Source organism: Terrapene carolina, unplaced genomic scaffold (assembly GCF_002925995.2).
Source record: "Terrapene carolina triunguis isolate 2854851 unplaced genomic scaffold, T_m_triunguis-2.0 Scaffold66, whole genome shotgun sequence".
Lineage (NCBI taxonomy): Eukaryota > Metazoa > Chordata > Testudines > Emydidae > Terrapene > Terrapene triunguis.
In genome coordinates, this window is record NW_020664417.1 from 71,299,251 (window position 1) to 71,326,190 (window position 26,940).

The window sequence follows — 26,940 nt, forward strand, 5'->3', positions numbered from 1 at the left end:
TGAGCTTTGTTACAGCAAGAGTATACTGACAAAATTTTCAAAGCCGTGTGAATACATTTTAAAGGGATCCCATCAACTTCAAGATTCACATTTCTGTCTGACAACTTTTTACCTATGGTGGGCCAAATTGTGCCTTTTGGCACAGCCGTGCACAAAGCTTGGTCTGGAACCTGCCCCACCCCTGGAGGCACTGTGCTTGAGAGAGGTCCTTCTGAGGTGCAATTCCCATGCTGCTGCCCCTTCTCCTTGGGAGAGGGTGGGGGCAGTAATTATATTTATAAGATTACTCATATAAACTGAAAGAATTAGAAGGGGTGTGCATGTGTGTGTGTGTCTGTGTGTGTGTGTGTGTGTTAAATCCTATACTTGTGTTGATTTGCTTTCTTCATTTGTCAACACTTTCTGTATAATCGTTTTCACTATAATCCTTTTCTTCTGCTTGTTTGGGGCTTTCACGCAGCCTCAGGAGAAAGAAAAGCATATGAACACAGGAGAAGGTGGCTGTAAAATTACAAGAGCTGGCAGGAAAGTCACAGGCATTTGAAACTACTTGTAGCTCACATTTAAAACTAATTAGATTTCAAGTTGACAGTGTTCCTTTAAACACACAGTTTAAAACCCAGTTGCCAAATCCACTACAAAGGAACTTGCCAGTTATTTTACTTCCTCCCTCCTTACACAACAAGGAAAACCATGTATTCCTAACTGAACCTGTCAGTTTAATTATTATATAAAAACAGATAGACTAGTCAGCATTTTCTAAAATATTATTTTTTTTATTTTACCATATATGGCTTCTTAGGAAGAAGACAACTCTTGGTACCAAAAGGCAGCTCATCACAGCTCTTCAGTTGATTTTGTTAGTCCATTGTTGGAGATAACTTTGGCATATTCTATTGCTGATCGGTAAGGAACACGAGGGAGAGCTGGGTTTTCGAAGTCAACATGGAAAAGTCCAAATCGACAGCTGTATCCACAAGTCCATTCAAAGTTGTCAAGGAGGGACCACACAAAATATCCATTAAGATGGACATCATCAAGAGAGACGGCTGAAATTAACACAACAAATGTAACCTTACAAATGCAGAACATATATAGCTTGCTTAAATGAATCCACATGTTCCATAGAATCTCTATTGATAGTAATTCCATGCTCTAATAAGAATATAACAGTAGGGATCTATTATCGACCACCTGACCAGGACAGTGATAGTGACGATGAAATGCTAAGGGAGATTAAAGAGGCTATCGAAATAAAGAACTCAATAATAGTGGGGGATTTCAATTATCTCCATATTGACTGGGTACGTCACCTCAGGATGAAATGCAGAGACAAAATTTCTCGATACTTTAAATGACTGCTTCTTGGAGCAGCTGGTACAGGAACCCACAAGGGGAGAGGCAATTCTCGATCTAGTCCTGAGTGGAGCGCAGGATCTGGTCCAAGAGGTAACTATAACAGGACCGCTTGGCCTATATAAAAGGCTGGGAGCCAGGAGCTCAGAAAAGTCTCTCTCTGAGAGCAGAGAGAGAAGGGCCTGGCTGCAGGGAGCTAGACATAGGGTACTTGTAGTGGAGCAGGGCTGGGGAAAGGCTGAGGAGCTGGGGAGCTCCAGCCTGGATAGCCCCAGGCTGCAGCCTGGTAATAGGCCAAGGGGTACTGGGGGTTGCAGAGGGCAGCCCAGGGCTAGGCCAAGGCAGCAGGTCCAAACCCCCACCCTTGCCAGTGATGAGTGGCCTATACTGCAGTCTGCCCCAGGGAGCGGGGGCTAGTTGGTGACTGGCAGTGGCCTAGTGCTGAGGCAAGGTGGGGATAGTGGGTGGGGGTTCCCCAGGGAGGGGAGACCCAGATCTGTGGGGTACTGCCAGGGGGCAGCATCCCAGTAATAGGGGCACCAGGTCCTGGGAGGGACATGGGAGCCAGAGTGCAAGGGACAAGGCGGATCACCGCCCTGCAGAGGGCGCTCCAGAGGCTGGACGAGCTGATTCCCCGGAGTAACCAGTAGGGGGCGCCGCAGGGGTGAGTCCAGACCCTCTCTACAAAGGGGTAAACAGTGAGGTGGCAAAGTTTGCAGATGATACTGAGCTACTCAAGATAGTTAAGACCAAAGCAGACTCTGAAGAACTTCAAAAAGATCTCACAAAACTAAGTGATTGGGCAACAAAATGGCAAATGAAATTTAATGTGGATAAATGTAAAGTAATGCACATTGGAAAAAATAACCCCAACTATACATACAATATGATGGGGACTAATTTAGCTACAACTAATCAGGAAAAAGATCTTGGAGTCATCGTGGATAGTTCTCCGAAGACGTCCGTGCAGTGTGCAGTGGCAGTCAAAAAAGCAAACAGGATGTTAGGAATCATTCAAAAAGGGATAGAGAATAAGACAGAGAATATCTTATTGCCCTTATATAAATCCATGATACGCCCACATCTTGAATACTGCGTACAGATGTGGTCTCCTCATCTCAAAAAAGATATACTGACATTAGAAAAAGTTCAGAAAAGGGCAACTAAAATGATTAGGGGTTTGGAACGGGTCTCATATGAGGAGAGATTAAAGAGGCTAGGACTTTTCAGCTTGGAAAAGAGGAGACTAAGGGGGGATATGATCGAGGTATATAAAATCATGAGTGGTGTGGAGAAAGTGAATAAGGAAAAGTTATTTACTTGTTCCCATAATATAAGAATTAGGGGCCACCAAATGAAATTAATGGGCAGCAGGTTTAAAACAAATACAAGGAAGTTCTTCTTCACGCAGCGCACAGTCAACTTGTGGAACTCCTTGCCTGAGGAGGTTGTGAAGGCTAGGACTATAACAGGGTTTAAAAGAGAACTAGATAAATTCATGGAGATGAAGTCCATTAATGGCTATTAGCCAGGATGGGTAAGGAATTGTGTCCCTAGCCTCTGTTTGTCAGAGGGTGGAGATGGATGGCAGGAGAGAGATCACTTGATCATTACCTGTTAGGTTCACTCCCTCTGGAACACCTGGCATTGGTCACTGTCGGTAGACAGGATACTGGGCTGGATGGACCTTTGGTCTGACCCAGTATGGCCATTCTTACTTTGCAATTAACTGAATTTTTTATATTCCACTTTTTGACAGTACCTGCTATGGCAACAACTATGTAAATATCAATACTGACAGCCCATGAAAAGATATATTCTTTGCCAGGATAGTAGCTCAGAGAACTGGTCTGCTTTTACTTTCTTGGAGCATCCCAGGCAGTAAGGTAAAGAGAAGCATTAGCAGAGTTGGATATGACAGTGCTTTACTGTTCAATGTTTGGTCCCAGTCTCACACCTCAATAGTCACTACAACTCACTAAACTACAAAAAGGACAGTTGACCTTATGTGGAACTCTCTATAACAAGACAATAGGAGCCTCTTTGGCTGCATTCTACCAAGCTAGCTCTAAGGTGAATACAAGACAATACCCAGTGTAGACCTTCACTATTTAAAATGTCTTAATTTATTAAAATAGACAGGCCAAGAAAGTGAAAAATATTCTTCAAACAATTCCTTATAAAACAAAATCCTGAAACCTAGAACATATGCCATGCTCTTTCCTCTTTTCACAGCTAACTCCTCCAATCCCTTAGAAGTGACTCATTGATTTAGAGACTGGGTGTTAAAGTGTTCTCTAATTCCATACAGTATATATGCCATGTTGAGTAAGGTTGCCCACTTGCGCATAAACGTGATCACATAACATACAACAGCAGGAAAATAATGTGCACAATTTACTTTTGAAACAATATTTTAAATCCTAAATTCTTCAATATGCAACATACATATTTCCTGAACCAAAGCTAAAGTTACCATTCATTGTTTGACTGACCTCTGCTGCAGTTGTACATGATGCAGGGACATACGTGAGAGAAAAAGGTTGAAAAAATAATCAAGTGATAATTTGTCTGACTAGCTGGTGGTTTCCTTGAATAAAATATGAAGAGCAATTGCATGAAAATTGATAATGCACATATAACTTGGATAATCAAAAAGCAAGCAAAAATTAAGTATACGAAAACCTGGATTCCTTTGATTGGTTTAACTGGGAAGATAAAACAAAACTAATCTGTTTCTTTCTTCCATATTCCTGGAACCATAATTGTGTGTGTCACTAATTATATATTTGCATAATTTTTGAACAAAATGTAACAGAAAATCAGTGTATCAACAATAAATGCTGTTTCTCCTGTAAACCAAAGGGAAAAAGTAATCTTTTAAATTGCCACTAGTTCCACAGCAGTTATGAATATTCAGAAGCAATGGTGGGAACATGCCTCTGCTTTTTGTCACAGAAAAATATTTAGGTATAGAATTGCTTAGGTACAATCCAAAAAGAGTCTGACATAGTCTCTGAACTACACAATGCTGTGCTATTGTTAGGAAATAAACCACTGAGGAACCTACTGTACATGTCTTTCTGCGTCCAATAGACAAAATAGGGAACGAAACATCATCATGTGACTTGTCAATTTGATTTATGAGGTACCTAAATCTTGGATGGGGGGGGAATTTGTGTATGAAATCTCTGCTCAAAACAGCATTGCACACAAAGATAACTAAGACTGACAGGGATGGCTGTTGGTCCAAGGAAGCTGGAACAAATGTGATAAGCACTGTTCTTCTTGTGTTTCTAGTGCTTTTGACTTAAAACTATTAAAAGGGAGGGGGAGGAGAAGACAAGTCAAATAAAAAGATGAAAGACAAAAATAATATCCATGGTGAACTTTTGATACACTGCTGCCTTGATAATAGGACATTCTCCAAATAGTGAATTTCATGCCGATACTTTGATTAGAAAACACATTAGGAGCTCATTATTTCTAAGCCTTGAGCACGATTTCCTAACATTTCTAGTTAAACTGTGCACTCTCTCTATACTGCACAGACCATTAAAGACTTTTTTTTTTTTTTTTTTTTTTGGTAAATGATAGTCCCTCCCAAAGTTCAATAAAGGGTATTTTCACTGCAGTTTCAAAATACAAATACCTCATGCTTCTAACAATTATGATTAATTCGTCTCTCGCCACCTTTAGAGCACAGGACAAGACACATCTCTTTACAAAGGCCTTTTCCAGTTTTGACAGGGCTGACAAGCTTTTCCTCACCTAGGATATCTTTTTACACTGGACTCATCTAAGCACGTTAGGAGAGAACAGACCACGACTGGATAGCAACTGCCTCTTTTAATCTTTGCTGTGCTGTCTAGATACTATGATGTCAGGCACGATATAAATAGACATAGATCTCTCTGCCCCCATTATGCCATTAATCACCATAACTGGAAGTTGTGCTAATTACTCTGCCAATGTGGGTGGCCACAATAGCTGAAGGAGATTCTTTAGGTGTACTGCCAAGTATCTAATTTGTCTTGTCATTTTTCACATTAACTATCTATTCCTTGTAGGGTCATTTCTCTGTACTCATTTTTCCTTGATAGCTATGCTACCTTTGACACCATAAGCCACCTACCTCTCCACCATCCTCTCATCCTTCGATTTCTGCAACACTGGCTACTTGCTTCTTCACCTAGTTGACAACTCCTTCAGTATTACTATTAATGGATCCTCTCCTTCCCTTCCTGTCTCTGCTGGCATTTCCCATGCTCTGTCATCATTCCTCTCTGCAGTCATCCCTTGGGTGACCTTGTCTGTTCCCACAGTCTCTCTTATCTCCACAGGCTAATGACTCTTTAATCTACGTCTCTACCACTGACATTTGTCCAGGCTTACATCACATGTCTCTGTGATATCTTCTCCTGGACTTCCCATCACTTCCTCCAATGTTATACGGCTAAAAATGAATACCCAGTCTTTGCTTCCAGCTTTACCTATCATTGACAACTACCCTCCAAATAACTGAAGCTTGCAACCTTGGGGTAATTTGCCTTCTCCTCATGCTTTTCTCTTCACTTCCAGGGTCTCACCAAATCTTATCACTTCTTTCTCTACAACACTTCTAGCCTCTTTCCCTTCCTCTCCATCCCCACTGCTTAAAGTTTGCTTCACCTCTTAGTTCTCGCCCTCTCACCTGAACCACTGTAAACTCCTCCTCCTTCTTCAATCTAACCATTGTTTCTGCTCCAACTATAATAAACCCCATTCCGCAAATCCCTCCGTCAGCTCGCATTAAGTCAGTGAGTTTTGTGTATACATTTTGCTAAGGTCTTTTGGGGACCATATCTGAAAAAAGAATGTGGTTGTACTTGTTCAGTATATAACTATTCTTTGAGCCAATGTGATCAATACATTTGACACAATTAATACTTCAAAACAATATCAGCAATCTGTGTGTTCAGACCAGGCTAGTAAAGGATTTCTCGGGCTTTGCTTTTGCTTAGTTCGTGTCTTCATGAATGTGCTATAGGATTTCTTTTTGCATGCTGCATTCTGTGCTAATCACTGATTCCTCTCCTGTAAAAATTACATCACTAACAATCTGAACCTGAATGTCAAACTCCCAGTCTGCAGGCTAGTTCCAGTTCACTTGATGTTTAGTTAGTTCTCCAAGACAGATTCAGATTCTGCAGAATGAAACCTATTATTTAAATAATAAGACTTTTAGCCCTTATGATTACAAAGAAAGACTTCTTAATATAAACTGATGTAGCCATATTTGTGGATCTGGGCCCATATCAATTTACCAGTTCCCTGAGACACCAACTCTCCTGTCCCACAGAATTGAAGCACTTAAAATCTGCTGCTGGTTGTTCAAAGTAGATTTCAAATACCATTATTGACAAACATTTTACATTTTCCTCTACCTCCTGTTTCCTATTAAAGGTGGTACGGTGAAGTTAAACACATAAGCATCAATCAACAGGGTTAATGAGAAGTACCAGGGAATATCTTAAGAATAGCATTTTTAAAGTGTTATTCTGAGACTGACAACTTTATAGCATCTAATGTCTGCAGAAAGACAAGCAAAAGATTTGTGAGTATGGAAGCAGACATTTTCAATGAACTACTCAGCATATTAATAAGAGAAAGAGTAGGGGACAACATTGGATGCAATGTAATAAACCTGTTTATTAGAATTCTCCAGCTTTTATCAGTTTAGGGGCTTAACTGGCAATCAGTGAAAGTGCTCCAGGCATTCTCATGTGCTGCCAGAATAGTGAAGACCCAGAACCGATGACTGGCAAGAAATTCGTGCAGTCACTTGCTGTAAGGAATGTGACCTCAAGCTCCAACTAGGCAACATTCAATTTCAGAGCCGATGAGCAGAAATACACCTACAGTATTGAGGGTTAACTGGTGGGGGAGGGGAAAGGGAATAGGCTGGCTGCTAAAATGCCCCCACTAAGGACAAGTTTGGATGTGTGCTTCCTGTGACATTTGATGGATTTTTAATGCCTTTTTTATATATAAAGCAACTTAAGGTCGCCCTAATTTAGAGTGCCTTCACAGCTACTCAAAGCTTTTTAAGGTGTTATTACTAACACCTGAACAACACTAGATGATGCCCAGTCAGGATTATTCTGCATTGAAGATTTAATTGGAGAGGTTGCACATGCATAAACCAATGAGAATACACTGGGGATGACTTAAAATGATTACAGAAATGGGCCTGTTTACAGTATTTGTTCTGAACATGCTCATTAGTTTCTAATAAGTTCACATTATTTTGTTGTGTTCGGTTGTTTTAAGCAATGATTGGGCTGGTCTTTGCCAGTACAGTTGGCAACACTGTCAAGTGTAAAAGAAAGGGATCATGGCAACATGAAATATGAAAACATATTTCAAGTCTTGTTTTCAATGCAAGTCTTCCAGTAGTGCAGTTCTCACATGCTCACCAGTTGAACACCAAAATTTGCATCTGTCTAGTTTCAATATATACTTTAAACCAAGTACAATTATTAAATTGCACGTCCCAAAGTGTTTATCTTCTGTTGCAGTGCCACAAATGCTGTCCACCAACAATCAAATGCATTCCTTTTAATAAAAGGAATGCTTTCAGGTTTGCAGTATTCTTTAATCTGCAATCAGAACTTGTTTGGAAAATAAAATTCCTTGTAGAGTGCAAAGTGGAAACTATGAAATATGTTTCTCCTTCAAAACTTTTGGGACTAGAACATTATTGCATACAAAATCTCTCTCACTCGCCAGAAAAATAATTTAATCATGCAGCAATGGAAAAGTAGAAATCAAGTGAACAGGCAAATGATATATATTGATTTAAATAGATGTTTGTTAATCAAGCGAATGAGAAACAACATTAATTTAATGCTCATATACATTATTATACCTCAACATACCTGGCCAGAGTTATAAAATTAAGCCGATCTATGCCTGGAAAAGTTTTAACTTGAACAGTAGAGCTAGTTATCATGGCTGACACTTATGCATTCAATAAAGTGAACTAAAAAGTACAGGGAAAAGATCCAAGAATAAATTTACATTCAGGAAACATTGGTTGAAAGTTAAACCTGGCTTGCTATCAAAAGGGTGTCACAGGCAAAAATAGCCCAGATAGAATTGTGATTGTAGTCTAAAGAACGTTTAAACATTTGAAATAGGTTTGTCTGTCCCTTGAAGGAAACAGTAAATACCGCCAAAGGAAAGTCTGTAGGGAAGTTCAAAATGCTGAACATTTACTGAGAGTCAAAAGATATTTATTTCCATTTGTGAGGCACAGATGGAAAATATAGCATAACTATTGAACAGATTTTATATTCACCTGGGGTTAAGTTCTGGTCACACTGAAGTTAATGGCAAAATACCCATTACTTTAATTGGTATTTTCACCCATGTGTCATGTCAGAGATCTGCAGGCCACAACTTTTTCCTAACATCATAATTCAAGTGGCTTCAAAATCAGTGAACCCAGTCTGAAAAAAGTTACAGAGCCAAGTTCTGCCCCCGCTATACCTGTGTGTAGTGAGGCCGTGTGGTCTCCCTCCGAGCCTGAGGGGGAGGAACCACTTTCTACCCCCTTTGGGCAGACCCAGGCTGGGCCCACACCCTCATGCTGGATGCAGAGAGGCAGAACAGGAAGTCTAAGGGGTGGAGCCTCTAGCTCAGTTGGGCGAGAGAACCAGGGAAGGAGTTGGATGCCTCTGCCTTGTCACTGGCCCCCTTCCCAGCCATAGCCCTGGAGGAGTGATGGCCTCCATAGACAGATGGGCTGGTTGAACGCTTCAACAGGACGCTAAAGGAGATGCTCCGTATGTTTCCCACACAGGAGTTCTGCCAGTGGAACCAGCTGATCCCTGCCCATACTGTTGGCCATTAGGGAGGTGCCCCAGTCCTCCATGAAGTTCTCTCCCTTTGAACTACTGTATGGTTGCCAACTCCAAGGGCTGTTAGACCTAATGAGGGAAGCCTTGGAAAACACCCTGTCACCGGTCCAGGAGCTTTTACAGTATGTCTGCCAATTAGAGGGGTGCCTGACCTGAGGCACAAGAGCAGACCTACAACCAGGGAGCCCAGATTTGCACCTTCAAGCTTGGCAACTGGGTACTCCTCCTACTCCCCTTGGAGGAGTCAAAACTCCTGGCCTGCTGGCAAGGCCCCTATGAGGTAATTCGCTGAATGGGCCCAATTATATATGAGCTTAGACAACTGGACTGACAGAAGAAAAGACAGATCTATCAGGTGAACTTCCTGAGCCATGGTGAGAGCAAGAGGGGCTGCTGATTACCCCATTCCCCCCCCCGAATTGGATCTGGGTTCGCAGGTCCCCAAGACAACTGATCCTGAAAAAACACAATTAGGGGGACACCCTCACAATGGAGCAGCAAAAACAAGCCTGGAGCCTGTGAAAGGCCTTTCCCAAGCCCTTTACTGCCATACCAGGCCAAACCACCCTCGTCCGACACACTGTCCTGACAAACCCAGGAGAGGTGGTCCGGGAAACCACGCGGCCTCTCCTATGATGGATGCGGGAGGTTGTGGAGAAGGAGGTACAGGCAATGGTACAGCTAGAGGTCATTTCACGGTTTGAGCGAGTGGCACAGTCCCATCATGCTGGTCCTGAAGCCCAGTGGGACCCTCTGATTCTGCATCGACTTCCAGAGGGTGAATGAGATCTCAAAGTTCAATGCCTACCCGATGCCCTGAATCAATGAACTCCTCAACTGGCTCAGTGAGGCCCAGTACATCGCAACTCTTCATCTCACAAAGGGCTCCTGGCAGATTCCCCTTGCTCCAGAGAGAAGAATGTGTTTGCCACCCCAACTGTGCTCTATCATTTCACCCAGATGCCTTTCAGCCTTCATGGAGCCCCCATGATGTTCCAGCAGCTGATGGACTGCCTCCTGAAGCCCCATACCAAGTATGCTGTGGCCTATTTAGATGATGTAGTGGTGTACAGCCACCACTGGGAAAACCATCTGAAACAAGTGGCAGCCGCTTTTCGGGTCCTGCGAGCTGCTGGGCTAACTGCAAAACCTGAAGAAGTACTGGATTGGGTGGTGAGGCGAGATCAAGTACACCCTCTCATGGGGAAGGTCCAAGCATTGAAGGCCTGCTTGGCTCCAACCACAAAGAAACAGGTGAAGCAGTTCTTAGGGCTAGCTGGATATTATCAACAGTTCGTTCTCAATTTGCCTCGATCGCAGCCCCCAAGACCGAGCTTCTGACCAAGGACAGCCCACGATGGGTGTGGTGGTCTGTCAAGTGCAAGGATGCCTTCCAGACCCTCAAAGACCACCTATGCCAAGAGTCAGTGCTCTTTAGCTCCGACTTCAACTGCAAATTCATCGTCCAGACGGATGCTTCCGAGGTGGGACTCAGGGCCATCCTCTCCCAGGAGGTGAGAGAGAAACTACTTTGTCATTGAAAAGGAAGCCCTCGCCATCAAGTGGTACTGTTTCCTAAGTGGCCCCTTTGTGCTGAAAATGGACCATACCCCCTTGAGTTGGCTGACCACTATGAGGGGCACCAACACCAGACTGATGCACTCGTACCTCACCCTCCAGCCACACGCTTTCACTGAGTGGGTAAGAACAATGCGAATGTGGCCTTTCTGTCACACTTGGGGGGGAAAGCGAGGATGCCAGCCCCGGGGACTGACAGCTGGATTTTGGGAGGGGAGGGTGTAGTGAGGCAGCGTGGCCTCCCTCCGAGCCTGCGGGAAAGGGACCATTTTCTGGCCCCTGGTGGGCAGAGCCATGCCGGGTCCCGCCCTCACACCGGCAACAGAGAGGTGGAACAGGAAGTATAAGAGGTGGGGTCTCCAACTCAGTTGGGCAAGAACCAGGGGAAAAAACATACCTCTCTGCCTTGCTGCTGGCCCCCTGGAGCAGGGACCGAGTTTCAACAACCCCCAGCCGTGGAGCAGCTGCCATGACTGCTGTCCAATGAGTTTCCTGCTATTGTGCTGCCCTGCCCAGAGGGCTGAGCCTGACTGCATTTGTTATCTGCCCTAGCCAGGAGGCCAGGCTAAATCCTGCTCCTTGCTCCATCCCTGCCCAGAGGGCCAGAGCAATGGACTGTATGTGCTTTCCGTCCTAGCCAGGAGACTAGGATAAAGACTGATTGTTGCTAGACCCTGCCCAAGGGACTAGGGCTATAGATTGGTGATTTGCTAATCCTCTGCTAATTGACTTTTGACCGCTGTGCCGGATGAGGCAGAGTGGCGTCCATCTGAGCCTGAGGGACCGAGGGACGACCGCCAATCCACTACACTTTACAATTCCAGAGGAGTCAAGAGAGTTGTATTGGTGTAACTGAGGGAACTCCCCCAATTACTTTAAGGTCACCATAAAATCCTGCAATGCTACCAACATTATGCAAACATGCTAATAAAATATGTCTGAACTGAGTAGATAAAAGATTGGGGTTTGGGGGGGTTTCTCATTTTACTACATTCCCTGTGTCTAGATTTTCAGATAAATTTAGCAAAAGAAAATATGGAATACCTCCTTTGCATTTCTGAAAAGATGAAAGTAGAGAACGTAACATCTCAATGGTTATACTGAATGGGTAAGGGCATACATCTGTTCCCACTGTGATATGAAAACTGATTCCTTAAAGGGACACTGTCACAAATAACACTCAGAACTTGACATTTCTTTTTGTCCCCTTATAACAGATCTATTTTACATACATCAATTTGATTTTAGAACAATTATTTCCTCCACTGCCAATCAAATATATTAAAGCTCTATTTCTAAAAGCAAGGGGTGAAAACTGCTAGCACTTCAGCAGCACTCATTAGTTACCCTACAATAACATCCCACAAGCCAGGGAGTGCAGGAAGGCAAGAGGAAAATCATTTTTGGTATGAAAACAGATTTGAGTTTCAAGCCTCTAAGGAATTATTAAAACCCTAATGAATGTTTTTAATTAACTTTCACAGCATCCTTTAAAGTGAAATCATTTAGCAGTTGCAGTGGAAACCTGTTAAACAAATTACTAGTTGAACAAAACAGCTATACTTGTTAATAGGGCTTTTACTCCAACAGACTTCATACTGCCCAGTTGGGGTGTTTGGAGACTGCCATTGCAAGAAGTTACAAGGATTAAGATTTTTTTTTAAGGGAAATATGTGCCAAATTTTTTGCTGGTGTAAATTAGTGACGGCAATAGAAAGGCACCAATTTACATCAGCGGATAAATTTGGTCCTACACTTTGAGTTGGTAAAGAAAAGATGTAATTTGAAAATGTGAATAGATATATTACATTGACAGATCTATGTTCTAGTGTATTTTAGCTTCTGACACACTAAATATTTGGTCTGGTTAGATTAAAAAAAGACACACCACGATTTCATTCTTTTTTCTGGTACCCTGTACCATGGATCAAACAGTCAGGGTTGTGTTTAAGCACAGGGAATCTTATAACTGAATCTTATAACAGACTTATTCCTCTAGCTCAGCTACAACTAATCTTCTGCTCCTGCAAAATCTCTCACAATTAGTAGAATTCTGCAAGACTAGCAGTCTCTGTTCAGTACTCAGAGTGAACTACTTCTCACCCCAGGAGGGAAAGAGAGGTCACCTCTGGAGCAGGGCTAAGGTTATTACTGGCAGGGCAGCTAAAACACAGTGCTTTCTTTTTACAGCCTATAGATTGTAGATATATTGAAGACTTCTGAAAAAACAGCAACCATGCAGCATATTCATATCTCCTATCTATCCCTGACTAAGAGGGATGTCTCTCTTGCATTAGAACAAGACTTGCCTTTGTTGCATACAGAACTGATGTTATCCTAGATGGGTTTTTTATATATATACAGTAATTTATAAACATCATGTATATTAATAAAACTAAGGTTCCGGAAAAGCTTTTTGTTTAAGTAAAGACATTTTTTCATATCATTTTAATCTTTCTTTCCAATTACAACCTTCCGACAGGTGCACATGCTTAGCTGATTTAAAATCAGTAGATTAGGGCTGAAAGAATGAAAGTGGACTTTCCAGGACTAAAACTGAATCTGGAATGGATGTAACAGAACACTGCCATCTCCAGTTTACAGTTCTTGTACAGTATATATAGTGTATATTATACACCCACAAGACTTGAGAGACGGAGAAGATGCAGAATAAATGGAAAACACAAGTGAGCTCTGGTGATAGACACAGAGTTTGAAGGGAAGTGAATGCTTGTGAAGACCTACAGACATATTTCTGTCTTTGATCACAGTTTGATAATTTTTTTATCTTCGTATAAATTCCCACAGAAAAGAAAAAATTGTGTTAACACAAAGTTAAGTTGACATGGTGAAATTCTCACAGTCATGTAATAGTCAATTAAGAGTTTCACTGCTAAGTCTATGCTTCCTCACGTAATCCAATTCACCCTTTATATACACTCAAGAGAAACCCATTGCCTCTACCCCTTGACCCCATTGCCATACTAAACTTCACTACTTTTTGCATACAGGCATGACAAAGATATTTTGGGAAATAATATAAATCTCCTCCCAACCTACCCTGATGTATCAGGGGTGTGAGCAGGGGTAGGGTCTCAAGGTCAGAGCAAGTGGGTTTGTGGCCTGTATGGAAAATATAGCTGGTTCTCCTGCCTACACTGGAAGACTGCTGTAGTGAGGCTCTTTTGCCCACACACAGAGGGAGGTATTGGCCATATATATATCAAGCTGTTATTTAGAACATGAGAGGGGTTCTTCTGCCCATGTGTAGAGAGGACAAGAGATGGAGAGAAGAGTTAAGGCTGGTGTGGTAATGGGTGAGAATGAGGAGTGTGGTTTGTCCTTATGTGCATGAGGACATGAGAGGATGTTTAGCACAACACACGGAGGAGGGGTGGGTTGGGTAGGCATTAAAGGTTCTGCATTTAAATTCACAATGTTGAATTTAATAGTGAACAATAAATTAGACATGAGCTTGCAAAATCAGACTGCATAAACAAATACATCACCTGTCAGAGCAATGAGGCAACAGTCACTCTCTATGCAGCTCTGGTGCAAATGTTGTCTTGTGTTCTGGGCATGATGTTTCCAGAAAGACATTGAGAAATTGGATGGAGCTCAGAGAAAAACAAAAATGATTTGGGATGGTGAGAATGACTTATGAGGAAAGCTTAAAAAAGACAAATATGTACAGCTTGGTTAAATGATGACTAAGGCTGAAGGAGAGGAAACAGTCTACAAATAGTTGAAGGGTGTAAACACAAAAGAGGGAGAGACATTATTTAGTGTGGTACATTGGAGTAGAAGTAAGAATAATAGGATGAAATTAAGGAAAGGGAAAATTACACTGAATAACAGGATAAATTTCTTGCAGTGATACGTATTAGTGTGGAATAGTTTCCCAAGGAAAATGATCAAAGCCCCAATCTTGGGTCTTATAATATTAGGATTCTAATTTTAAAAGTTTGTTGAATGTGATAATCCCTTTTAAAATTTCAGTGCTAAAAAATAAAGCTGTTACAGTCATTTAGGCTTGAAATTAGACGAAGGTTTCTAACCGTCAGAGGGTGAAATTCTGGAACAGCCTTCCGAGGGAAACGGTGGGGGTGAAAGACCTCTCTGGCTTCAAGATTAGGCTAGATAAGTTTATGGAGGGAATGGTTTGATGGGATAACGTGATTTTAGTCAATTAGGCAATAACGTGCCATCGCTGGTAAAATGTGGGTCCGGCTGGAGAATCTTGCCTGTATGCTCGGGGTTCTACTGATCACCATATTTGGGGTCGGGAAGGAATTTTCCTCCAGGGTAGATTGGCAGAGGCCCTGGAGGTTTTTTGCCTTCCTCCGCAGCATAGGGCAGGGGTCACAAGCTGGAGGATTCTCTGCGACTTGAAGTCTTTAAATCACGATCTGGAGACTTCAACAGCTGAGATAAGGGAAATTGGGTGGGTCAGCTTTTGTGGCCTGCATCATGCGGGAGGTCAGACTAGATGACCATAATGGTCCCTTCTGACCTTAAAGTCTATGAGTCTATGAGTCTATTTAAAAACCTATCACTGACTGCATATATTATAATGGGTGTCAGAGGGGAAGGCAGGTTAGGACCAACAGCAGTGTGCTACTGGGGCACATCTTTCCCTGTTATTCTGAAGAAGCAGGGCCTAGAATTCCAATGGGTGCTTCAATGCTATCTCTCAATATTATGCTTTCATAATGTGTGAGTGGTCACAGTAGCCAACACTTGTAAATGGGGGTAGACAGACAGAGTCTCAGGTCAGGCCCTATGAGGAAGCCTGCCTGGTTGGGGACAGTTGCAAAAATTGCAAAGGGAGGGTGGAGTGGATGAGATATACTTGTAATATTGCACCCAAACAGGCTTAGAGTTGTACTATCTAGATTGTGACCCTTCCTGGTTGTCCTGTTTGCCCATCTGGACTCTCCTGAATATCAGCACACTGTAAAAGATGGACAATTAAAGTTGCTGAGGGAAACCAGGATGGGGCTGCTGGTAAGTGTGGCCCAGCTTGTGGAACTTGCCAAATCACCACTCTTGGCCAAGTTGGTTGACACTAGCAGGGAAAAGAATATAAGCAAGAAGAAGTCTGAAAGGTTCCATCGTATCCAAAGGGGTAAAAATGAAGGGTGGATTTGATAAGCTTATTTTATACTGGTTTATAAAATGAACCCAATCTTAAAAGCCTCAGGATGCACATGCAGTATTTAACCCAATCCTCTCTCCCTTTGACAAAAGTGTGAGGAAATAGATTGGCCTTGTACCATGCCCTAAGATCAAACTCTGGCTCTGTGAACCAGAGAAGCAAACATTCCAGAGTCAAGGGCCCTCCTCCAAAACCCATAGAAGTTGAGACAAAGGCAGAATGTAGAATCTGGGGACTGTTTACTTCAGCTCTAAACTGCTGGAGCAGTATATCTGAAGAAGGCAGACATTCTGAGCAGGGCTGGCTCTAGGGTTTTTGCCACCCCAAGCAGCAAAAAGAAAAAGAAAAGAAAAAAAAAAAAGAAAAAAAGCCGTGATCGCGATCTGCTCTACCGCTGCCGCTTCAGTCTTCGGCGGCAATTCGGCGGCTGCTCCTTCGCTCCAAGAGGGAGCGAGGGACCCGCCGCGGAAGACCCGGACCTGCCGCCCCTCTCGGTTGGCTGCCCCAAGCACCTGCTTGCTGGGCTGGTGCCTAGAGCCGGCCCTGATTCTGAAACTCATGACCCAAGATACATAGGGCCGTACAGTACAGAATTGCAATCAGAAGAGGTCTACAGTGCGTGAGTGCTTTTGAATTCCTGCTACTAAAGTCTTAAGTGGTGTCAGAAGCCAAAAGCACTTTCCCCCCTTTCTGTACATAAGTAAGACACTTGGGATAGATCTCTGGCTCTAGACTTTGCCATGGTTATTCATTCCACGGTAATCTTTAGACTGGTTTCTGCAATACACTGTGCATGGGGATAACCTTGAAGACTACATGGACGCTTCAGCTGCTGTAGCACAAGGATTCTTATTAATTTGGCTGTATTAGTCCATTTAGGTGGTATTATGTTACACTAGACTAGAACTTCATTGAAGGCACTGGCTCTATTTACTTTTTTTCAAGCAGCCCTGCTATTTACTGGGATTCCTTATATAGAACAGGTAAAATTTACTTCTCTATAAGTGTAGACTCTCTCTACATATATTTAAGCTTTTCATAACATCCCTTATGAAGTTTCTTAGTAAGAAATTGAGTATACGAAGTACTGTATGTTATTACACCTCTATATCTTGATCTTTTGATTATATTTTTAAAGCATTGAAACAATTAAGACTTATAAGGACAATAATTGACCCCCTTCTTTTTTTAATTGAAAACTTTTTTGTTGTTGCTTAACCAAAGCACCCCCAAAACACCTGTAACCACTAATTTCTACAAACTTTGTTCCTCGATTGAATCATTTTGTGCCAAATGTCACCCAAACCCCAATAAATCTGGCAAGACCTAGAACTTTGGCAGTGCAAACAATGCTTTATTGAAGGAAGAGATTTATGATTTACAAACAGCCTTATTTAATGTTCAGGTTTTTCATTATGCAGAACTGTTGGCATTGGGAAGGCAGTCCAAAGTGTGCCCTCTACATCACATGCCAGAGTCAGAAGCTTATTTCTAATGACTGAAACAAATACCAACTGGGTGGGGAAATTTCCATGCATTCTTTCCATTAAAGATCGTAAGATGAATGTTTGACCCTGATCCTTGCTTTTAACAGCCATCTCAGTTTCTTCTTTTTCTGGATGTGACCTAGAGTAACATGCAGCTGCATAATTTACACGCCACATTAACCCCTTGAGCACTACACCAGAAAATGCCTCTCATGCCAGTTGTTAAGCTTTTCTGCTCCAGCTTTATTTTATTTCTCTCCTATAATTTTTTCCATCCAATTTTTTCTTTAAAAGAGTATTCAGTGGTTCTGTGGTGCTCCCAGCCAATTTCATATTGTGCGTATGTGCTGACTAACACCCAGGGATGCATAAACTGTGAGTAGACTATAAAATTACCGTATAAATGATCTTTAAAGGCTTCACTTTTACAAAATAAAATAGTACAACAACAAAAAATTCCTCCCAGCAGGGGATAATCAGTAGAAACCATATTTAATTGTAACACTGTTGTAGGGAAATTGTATGGAGAAGTAAGCCTTCTTTTCAAGCATTTATAGATATGAAGAATTTAATTACCCTTTAGATTGAAACTCTTTTTTATTTTTATTTCTTCTTCCCAAAGATATTCTTTTGCAAAGTTTAGCAAAACTCCATTTGTCTAGTTTTTGATTATCCCAGCATGAAGGGGTAAAAAAGGTATTTTTCCAACTCAAATTTTTCAAATTGTTCTGTGCAGAGAATTATATAATCATACAAACTAAGATAAGAAAGATTTATAATATCTTGTTTATCCCCTCACCTGTGATGGATTGCACCCTACTATATATATTCTAATACCTTTGCCAGATTTATTTTCAAAGACTCAGAAATGGGGATTCTTCTACCCTTCCGTAGGCAAATTATTCTAGTCTAATAGACCTAATAATTCCCAAAAATATGCCGTGTAAACATCCACCTTGCTTCACAGAGGAAAAGTGCTTTTGACATGTTAAAAAAATATATATTTAATTTTCAGCTATTATGCAGGTGCAGTATGTGATTTTTCCACTCAATATTTTTAATACAGTAAGATGAAGACATTCTAATACAGTGTGTATATCTGGACCACCACACTCTGAAATAAACAAGTGTTTATTTTAAAATGCATGTTGTGTATATAAATATCTATATCTCAGTTATATATTATACTCATATACATACCATATAGGTCAGTGGTTAGGGCACTAGATCAGAATCAGGAAACCAAGGTTTTGTTTCCAGTTCTGCCACTGATCTGCTCCTTGACCTAGGGATAGTTACTTTGCACTTTCACTGCCTGTGTTTTCCCAGTTACAAAAATGAGATTGAAATAATTACCTGGCTCTGTAAAGTGCTTTGAAATCTACAAATTAAGATTGCTATTTATTATTATATAAAATTGTGTAAAATCTTTTAACAAGAGCAACTTCAATGAAAATAAACTACAGTATTGTTATGTTTGAGAATTTGAACAGAGCAACCAAAATATGTAAAGGCATGACTCCCACGGAAATTATAAAGTAGGTAATATTGTATGTATATACAGTTAGGGCATAGATGTAACATATACATGCAATGTGTCTGAGTTACAAATATTGTGGAAATCATGGCTTTACATGCCCTGACATTTGGGAGTTCAAATTCTCAGCCATAACACCATACTACAGTTGTTATTTTCATTTAATATTAGTAAAACTTCATTAGAGATAATGCATTGTTTGCATTTTATCCAATCACTTCTGATACTTTGCTTTATTGATCAATGTGGTTTCTTTTCATTTTATCTTGACACTATAACAGCATATACATAGAACTGCAATGACTTTGCTTCATTTTGACATTGTAATATTCTCTGTGTACACTTGCATTTACATCATCTTGAGACCTTTGGAATGACAATAAGTCTCATTAAAGCAAGCAGTGAAATAGGATATCACAAAAACATCACAAAAAGTAACTAGTATGAAATGTAGGTAGCAATTTATCAAACAAACATCCAATTGGTTCAAAACATTGATTTTTCCAAATACATAATAATTTGTCTCTATAGCCACTCCTGAATCTCTCCTTTCTCTCTCACTCACTCTTTCCACCACTAAAAGAAGTGGGCTGAATAAAAGATCCAAATTCCCTTGTTTGCCACTCTGAATGGCTTCATCTGCCTTCATTCACTGGTGCAGGAGAAATGGAACAATGAGTCTGTCCACTGCCCCAGTGAGTGCCCTGACAATTGGAATAGTTTATCATTCTCTTTCACTCTGATCCAGTGACTAATTATTTATACAAAGGGGAACAGTTTCAACAGGTGAGACTGAGAGCAATCCCCAACTGAGTAGTCTATATGCCAGTAGTTAGAGCACTCTCCAGGCAGGTGGGCCAATCCCTTCTCCATCTCAGGCAGAAGGAGAAATTTAACCCAGGTATCCTACATCTTGTGTGGGTACTCTCACCATTGGGCTTAAGATGATAAAGGAGGGAAGCAAGCAGCACCATCTCCTCCTCAGTTTATGCATCCTCTGAGTATGCCTACCAGTTTGGGCCACACAGGTGAGATAGGCAGGGGAACGCCCAGTTTGAGGATCCCACTGTGACGTTACACCGCATACTCTTCATAGAATTATGGTTATGATATGAATATGGCATAACTAAGATATACTTTATGCAAGATGGCTCATGTAAGATATCATTGGAAAGGTTATGATTTACTGAATGTGATTATCCAATGTGTATGCATATATCATTTCTGTATCTGAAGTTAGGAATATTGACTATGTAACAATTACAACTGTGTGTGTACTTAGGGAAACGCCCACCAGACAGTAAGCAATCAGACTTAATGGGCCATTAGAAAAAGAAAATGAGTCTTTGAAGATGTGGATCTCCCATCTGCCTGGTGTTCCTTCCTGTGGACATTGCAAATAAACCTGGTTTCATAGTTGCTTTGACACTGCAAGGTCAGGTGATAAGATCACCTGATACAAAATACCACCTTGGACACTGCTGGTACTTTTCCTCTGTAGGGGATAAAACAAAGGCTTCCCGCCTCAGGTAAATCCTTTTTAAGGCAGGGGAGGGGGTTAATCTAGACTCTCCTTCATTGCCTATCCCAGAAGAAAGTGCTGAAAATACCTGAAGAGACAAAGAAACTAACCTGAGGGGAAAGGCAGGGGTGAGTCCAGACTGAAACAGGCATCCAGTCTGTAAGAAGAAATAACTGGAACTCTAAGCTACAGAAACTCTGCAACTTGCCTAAAATAACATTTAGGGTGAGAAATTACTTCTTGAAACCAGTCTCTTTAAGATCTTAAACTTAGTATGCATGTTTTGTTTTGTTTTATTTGCTCAGTAATCTGCTTTGTTCTGTTTGCTATCCCTTATAGTCACTTAAAATCTGCCTTTTATAGTTAATACATTTTGTTTTGTTTATTATTAAACCCTGTTTGTGCAATTTATAACTGGGGAGGCAAGAAGTTGTGCATATCTCTCTTCACATTGAGGGGGGAGGCAAATTTTTATGAGTCTGCACTGTGCAGATCTTTCTATACTGCAAGACAGTATTATTTTGGGTTTATTGCCCCATGTGAGTGCTGGGTGAATCCTCTCACACAGAGATGACTTTAGTCTGTGTCTGCACCTGGGTGTAGTCCTACCCGTGTGTGCTGCAAGAGGCCGGAGAGCCTAATTCAGCAAAACAGAGAGAGGGAATCCAGGCTGGTGGAGCAGGAGGGGCTCTGTGAAACCCCAGTACATCAGGTAGCATCTCAGAAGGGGGGGTTAATCTGTCACACCCATTGAGGCTTGGGTATGGGTCTAGGCGCAGGGGTGCCTGAGTTAGCTGTGCACATGCTCATTGGCAGATTCATAAGTCCCAAGAGACATTACCAGCTGACTTGTCAGCACCTAAGGATTTTAGGTGCCTACAGAATTAGGTGGCAGTTAAGTGGACAAATTTAGGATCTCAGTGGCACCTAAATGTTGGACTTGAGCATATCAGTCCTTTTGTTGTCTACTCTTTAGTCTATCTGGGTAAAGTTTTCAAAAGTACCTCTGTGACTTAATAGCCTTAGGCCTGGTCTACACTACAGGGTTAGGTCGAATTTAGCCACGTTAGGTCGATTTAAAAATGAATGCGTACACACAACCAACCCCGTTCCATTGACCTAAAGGGCTCTTAAAATAGACTTCTGTACTCCTCCCCGGCGAGGGGAGTAGCGCTAAAATCGACTTTTCTGGGTCAAATTTGGGGTGGTGCGGACGCAAATCGATGGTATTGGCCTCTGGGAGCTATACTAGAGTGCTCCATCGTGACCGCTCTGGACAGCACTTTGAACTCCAATGCACTAGCCAGGTACACAGGAAAAGCCCCAGGAACTTTTGAATTTCATTTCCTGTTTGGTCAGCGTGGTGAACTCAGCAGCACAGGTGACCATGCAGTCCCCCCAGAATTGTAGAGCATAGAATGTTTCTACGCTCCCCCTATCATCTCCGTCCCTGAGGTTATCGCAGATTAGAAGGCGAAAAAACCGCACTCGCGATGACATGATTTCCGAGCTCATGCAGTTCTCCTGCACTGATAGGGCACAGCTTAATGCATGGAGGCATTCAGTGGAAGAGGCCAGGAAAGAATTAAGTGAGCGCGAAGAACGGAGGCAGGACGCGATGCTGAGGCTAATGGGGGAGCAAACGGACATAATCAAGCATCTGTTGGAGTTGCAGGAAAGCCAACAAGAGCACAGACCCCCGCTGCATCCGCTGTATAACTGCCTACTCTCCTCCCCATGTTCCATAGCCTCCTCACCCAGATGCCCAAGAATGCGGGGGGGAGGCTCCGGGCACCCAGCCACTCCACTGCAAGGATGGCCTAAGTATCAGAAGGCTGTCATTCAAACAGTGTGGCTACAATAAGCAATGTGGCCTTGTCCTTCCCTCCTCCCCCACCCCACCTGGGCCAGGGCCGGCTCCAGGCACCAAGCACCCAAGCTGGTGCTTGGGGCGGCACCTGGAGGGGGGCGGCGCGGCGCTCTGGCCGCCGGGGGGAGAGCCGAGCCGAGCCCCAGCCGGGGCTCGCCGCCCTCTCGCCGCCCTGCCCCCGGCGCTCTGGCCGCCGGGGGAGGGGCGGGAGAGCCGAGGCACCAACAGACTTTTGCCTTTGGGTGACTTTGCCTCTGATACTGCTGCTAGGTAAGATGGCCACAGTTGTGGAGTGATCTTGCCACTGATTCTAGCCACTAGGCAAGATGGCCAGAGACTCTCACCTTTGGACAACACTTCCACAGATGCTAGCCACTAGACAAGGCAGCCACTGACTCTTGCCACTGGGTGAAATAGCCTGGAGTATCACCACTAGGCAGTATTGCTGCCCTTGGGTACAAAACCCCATGACAATAACTTTAAGCATATGAGAGGAGCTAGCGAACAGGAGCGGCTAATAGGGGAGTTTTGTGAGGGACTTCTCCAGATGAAGGAGGAGCAGTTATGTGACCCTTGGGGTAATTTTATTGTCTGGTGTGTGTGTGTGTTTGTGTTTGTGTTTGTTGTGGTGTGCTTGCTGCTGGACTGAAATATACTGTGTATTCTGTTTGTTTGGGGGACTGTGTGCTGAGAGTATGGGTGCTGAGCCTAGCAGTCTGCTAGGCAAGGCTGAGAGCTGACAACTTCTTAATGAGGCTTTGATCCCTAAGCCCTTTAGCACCCATCAACCCTTAACCAGGAGGCAGAGCTACTCAGGAAGAACGGGGCTTTAGAAAGCCCACTCCTAAGTGACCAGAGGACCTAGCAAACAGGAGCAGCTAACAGGGGAGTTTTGTGAGGGAGTTGAGAGGGGGGAGTGGGAGAGTGGGGGGCTAGACACACTTAACATTCCTTAAATTTCTTTAAACTTAAACACGTCAAATAAACACCCCCTGATAAAAACAAAACAAAAACAAAGAAAGAAGCTGCAGGAGTAAAAAGAGAATGCAGGCAGAAGTCCAGCAGCAGACTGGGGGCTACCCAGTTTATTGCACCCAATGCAGCATGTATGATTACCTGCTCTATGGGCAGGTGGCGTATGTGTGCATTTGGTGCAAGGAGCTCCTGGCCCTCAGAGACCATATACAAGCTTTGGAGACCAGGCTGGCTGAGCTGGAGGAGCTAAGGGAGACAGAGAGGTACATAGATGAGACTTTCCAGGACACAGTAGAATGGTCCCACCCCTGGTCTGACAACCTCTGTGCTGTTGAGGAGGATGAAAGCCTCATGGAAGGAGAACATCCAACTGGAGCAGAAGGAAACAATCCCATAGTTGGGACCCTCCTTCCAGATGATGTTGTGGTATCCTCTCGCACTGAGGATACCTCTCCAGGGGAGGGAACTCCAGTTATTAGGAAGAGACAGGTATTAGTAATGGGCGAGTTGATCATTAGAAACACAGATAGCTGGGTTTGAGATGACCGGGAGAACCACATATCCCTCCCCCCATGGGCGAGTTGATCATTAGAAACACAGATAGCTGGGTTTGAGATGACCGGGAGAACCACATGGTGACTTGCCTGCCTGGTGCAAAGGTTGCGGATCTCTCGAGACATCTAGATAGACTTATGTGTAGTGCTGGGGAGGAGCCGGTGGTCGCGGTACATGTAGGTACCAATGACATAAGGAAGGATAAAAGAGAGGTCCTAGAGGCCAAATTTAGGATGCTAGGTAAGAGATTGAAGTCCAGGATCTCCATGGTAGCATTCTCTGAAATGCTTCCAGTTCCACGTGCAGGGCCAGTTAGACAGGCAGAACTGCAGGGTCTCAATGCGTGGATGAGACGATTGCGTAGGGAGGAGGGGTTTAGATTTATTAGGAACTGGGGAAACTTTTGGGAAATGGGGGAGTCTATACAGGAAGATGGGCTCCACCTAAACCAAAATGGAACTAGATTGCTGGCACTTAACATTTAAAAGGTCATAAAGCAGTTTTTAAACTAAGGGCTGGGGGAAAGCCGACAGGTGTGGAGGAGCATGTGGTTCAGACAGAGACATCCCTTAGGGAAGGATCTACTAATGGAGATTCTCTGTGTACTAGTAAGGAGGAGAGCATGGAAGATAAAATACAGGTAGGATCTGATGAGAAACAGTCAAATGAAAAAAAGTCTAATTCAATTACATCATGTAATGGGAGACAGCTAAAAAATGACAAGTTTTTAAAGTGCTTATATATCAATGCTAGAAGTCTAAATAATAAGATGGGTGAACTAGAGTGCCTCATATTAAATGAGGATATTGATATAATAGGCATCACAAAACTTGGTGGAATGAGAATAATCAATGGGACACAGTAATACCAGGGTACAAAATATATTGGAAGGATAGAACAGGTTGTGCTGGTTGGGGAGTGGTACTATATGTGAAAGAAAGCGTAGAATCAAATGAAGTAAAAATCTTGAATGAACCAAACTGTACCATAGAATCTCTATGGACAGTAATTCCATGATTTAATCATAAGAATATAGCAGTAGGGATATATTACCGACCACCTGACCAGGATGGTGATAGTGACTGTGAAATGCTCAGGGCGATTAGAGAGGCTATTAAAATAAAAAACTCAATAATAATGGGGATTTTCAACTATCCCCATATTGACTGGGTACATATCACCTCAGGACGGGATGCAGAGATAAAGTTTCTTGACACCTTAAATGACTGTTTCTTGGAGCACATAGTCCTGAAACCCACAAGAGGAGAGGCAATTTTTGATTTAGTCCTAAATGGAGCACTGGATCAGGTTCACGAGGTGAATATAGCTGGACAGCTTGGTAATAGTGACCATAATATAGTTAAATTTAACATCCCTATGGCAAGGAAAATACCACAGCAGTCCGACACTGTAGCATTTAATTTCAGAAAGGGGAACTACACAAAAATGAGGAAGTTAGTTAAACAGAAATTAAAAGGTACAGCACCAAAAGTAAAATCCCTGCAAGTTGCATAGAAACTTTTTAAAGACACCACAATAGAGACTCAACTTAAATGTATACCCCACATTAAAAAAACATAGTAAGAGAATCAAAAAAGAGCCACTGTGGCTAAACAACAAGGTAAAAGAAGCAGTGAGAGTCAAAAAGGCATCCTTTAAAAAGTAGAAGTTAAAGCCTAGTGAGGAAAATAGAAAGGAATATAAACTCAGGCAAATGAAGTGTAAAAATATAATCAGGAAGGCCAAAAAAAAAATTTGAAATACAGCTAGCCAAAGACTCAAAAAGTAATAGGATTTTTTTTTTTTTAAAGAACATCAGAAGCAGGAAGTCTGCTAAACAACCAGTGGGGCCACTGGACAATAGAGATGCTAAAGAAGCACTCAAGGTAGTATGATTAGGCCATTGCAGAGAAACTAAATGAAGTATTTGCATCAGTCTTCACAGTTGAGAATGTGAGAGAGATTCCCAAACCTGAGACTTTTTTTTTAGGTGACAAATCTGAGGAACTGTCCCAGATTGAGGTGTCATTAGAGGAGGTTTTGGAACAAATTGATAAACTAAACAGTAATAAGTCACCAGGACCAGATGGTATTCACCCAAGAGTTCTGAAGGAACTCAAATGTGAAATTGCAGGACTACTAACTGTAGTCAGTAACCTATCATTTAAATCAGCTTCTGTACCAAATGATTGGAGGATAGATAATGTGATGCCAATTTTTTAAAAGGGCTCCAGAGTTGACCCCAGCATTTACAGGCTGGTAAGCCTGACTTCAGTACTGGGCAAACTGATTGAAACTATAGTAAAGAACAATATTGTCAGACACATAGATGAACATAATTTGTTGGGGAATAGTCAACATGGTTTTTGTAAAGGGAAATCATGCCTCACCAATCTACTAGAATTCTTTGAGGGGATCAACAAGCATGTGGACAAGGGGATCCACTGGATTTAGTGTATTTAGATTTTCAGAAAGCCTTTGACAAGGTCCCTCACCAAAGGCTCTTAAGCAAAGTAAGCAGTCATGGGATAAGAGGGAAAGTGCTCTCATGGATTGGTAACTGGTTAAAAGATAGGAAACAAAGGCTAGGAATAAATGGTCGGTTTTCAGAATGGAGAGAGGTAAATAGTGGTGTCCTCCAGGGGTCTGTACTGGGCCCAGTCCTATTTAACATATTCATAAATGATCTGGAGAAAGGGGTAAACAGTGAGGTGGCAAAATTTGCAGATGTTACAAAACTACTCAAGACAGTTAAGTCCCAGTCAGACTGCGAAGCGCTACAAAAAGATCTCTCAAAACTGGGTGACTGGGCAACAAAATGGCAGATGAAATTCAGTGTTGATAAATGCAAAGTAATGCACATTGGAAAACATAATCCCAATTATACATATAAAATGATGGGGTCTAAATTAGCTGTTACCACTCAAGAAAGAGATCTTGGAGTCATTGTGGATAGTTCTCTGAAAACATCCACTCAATGTGCAGCAGCAGTCAAAAA

At 42.3% G+C, this 26,940-nt stretch overlaps 1 protein-coding gene across 2 annotated transcripts in view; it reads right to left on the minus strand.

Annotated features, from left to right (window-relative positions):
* Positions 1–715: 715 nt before the first annotated feature.
* LOC112118717 (cytosolic beta-glucosidase-like) overlaps positions 716–26,940 on the minus strand; it is a 44,048-nt gene continuing 17,823 nt past the window's right edge. The window contains exons 5-6 of one of the 2 annotated variants that reach the window (XM_024217135.2): positions 14,348–14,455; positions 716–1,049 (exon numbers count right to left, since the gene is read on the minus strand). In XM_024217135.2, coding sequence (XP_024072903.2) covers positions 838–1,049; positions 14,348–14,455 — 320 coding nt within the window. In that variant the 3' untranslated portion in view covers positions 716–837. The remainder of the gene's footprint in view (positions 1,050–14,347; positions 14,456–26,940) is intronic. The other variant, XM_024217136.2, reaches the window with a different exon arrangement.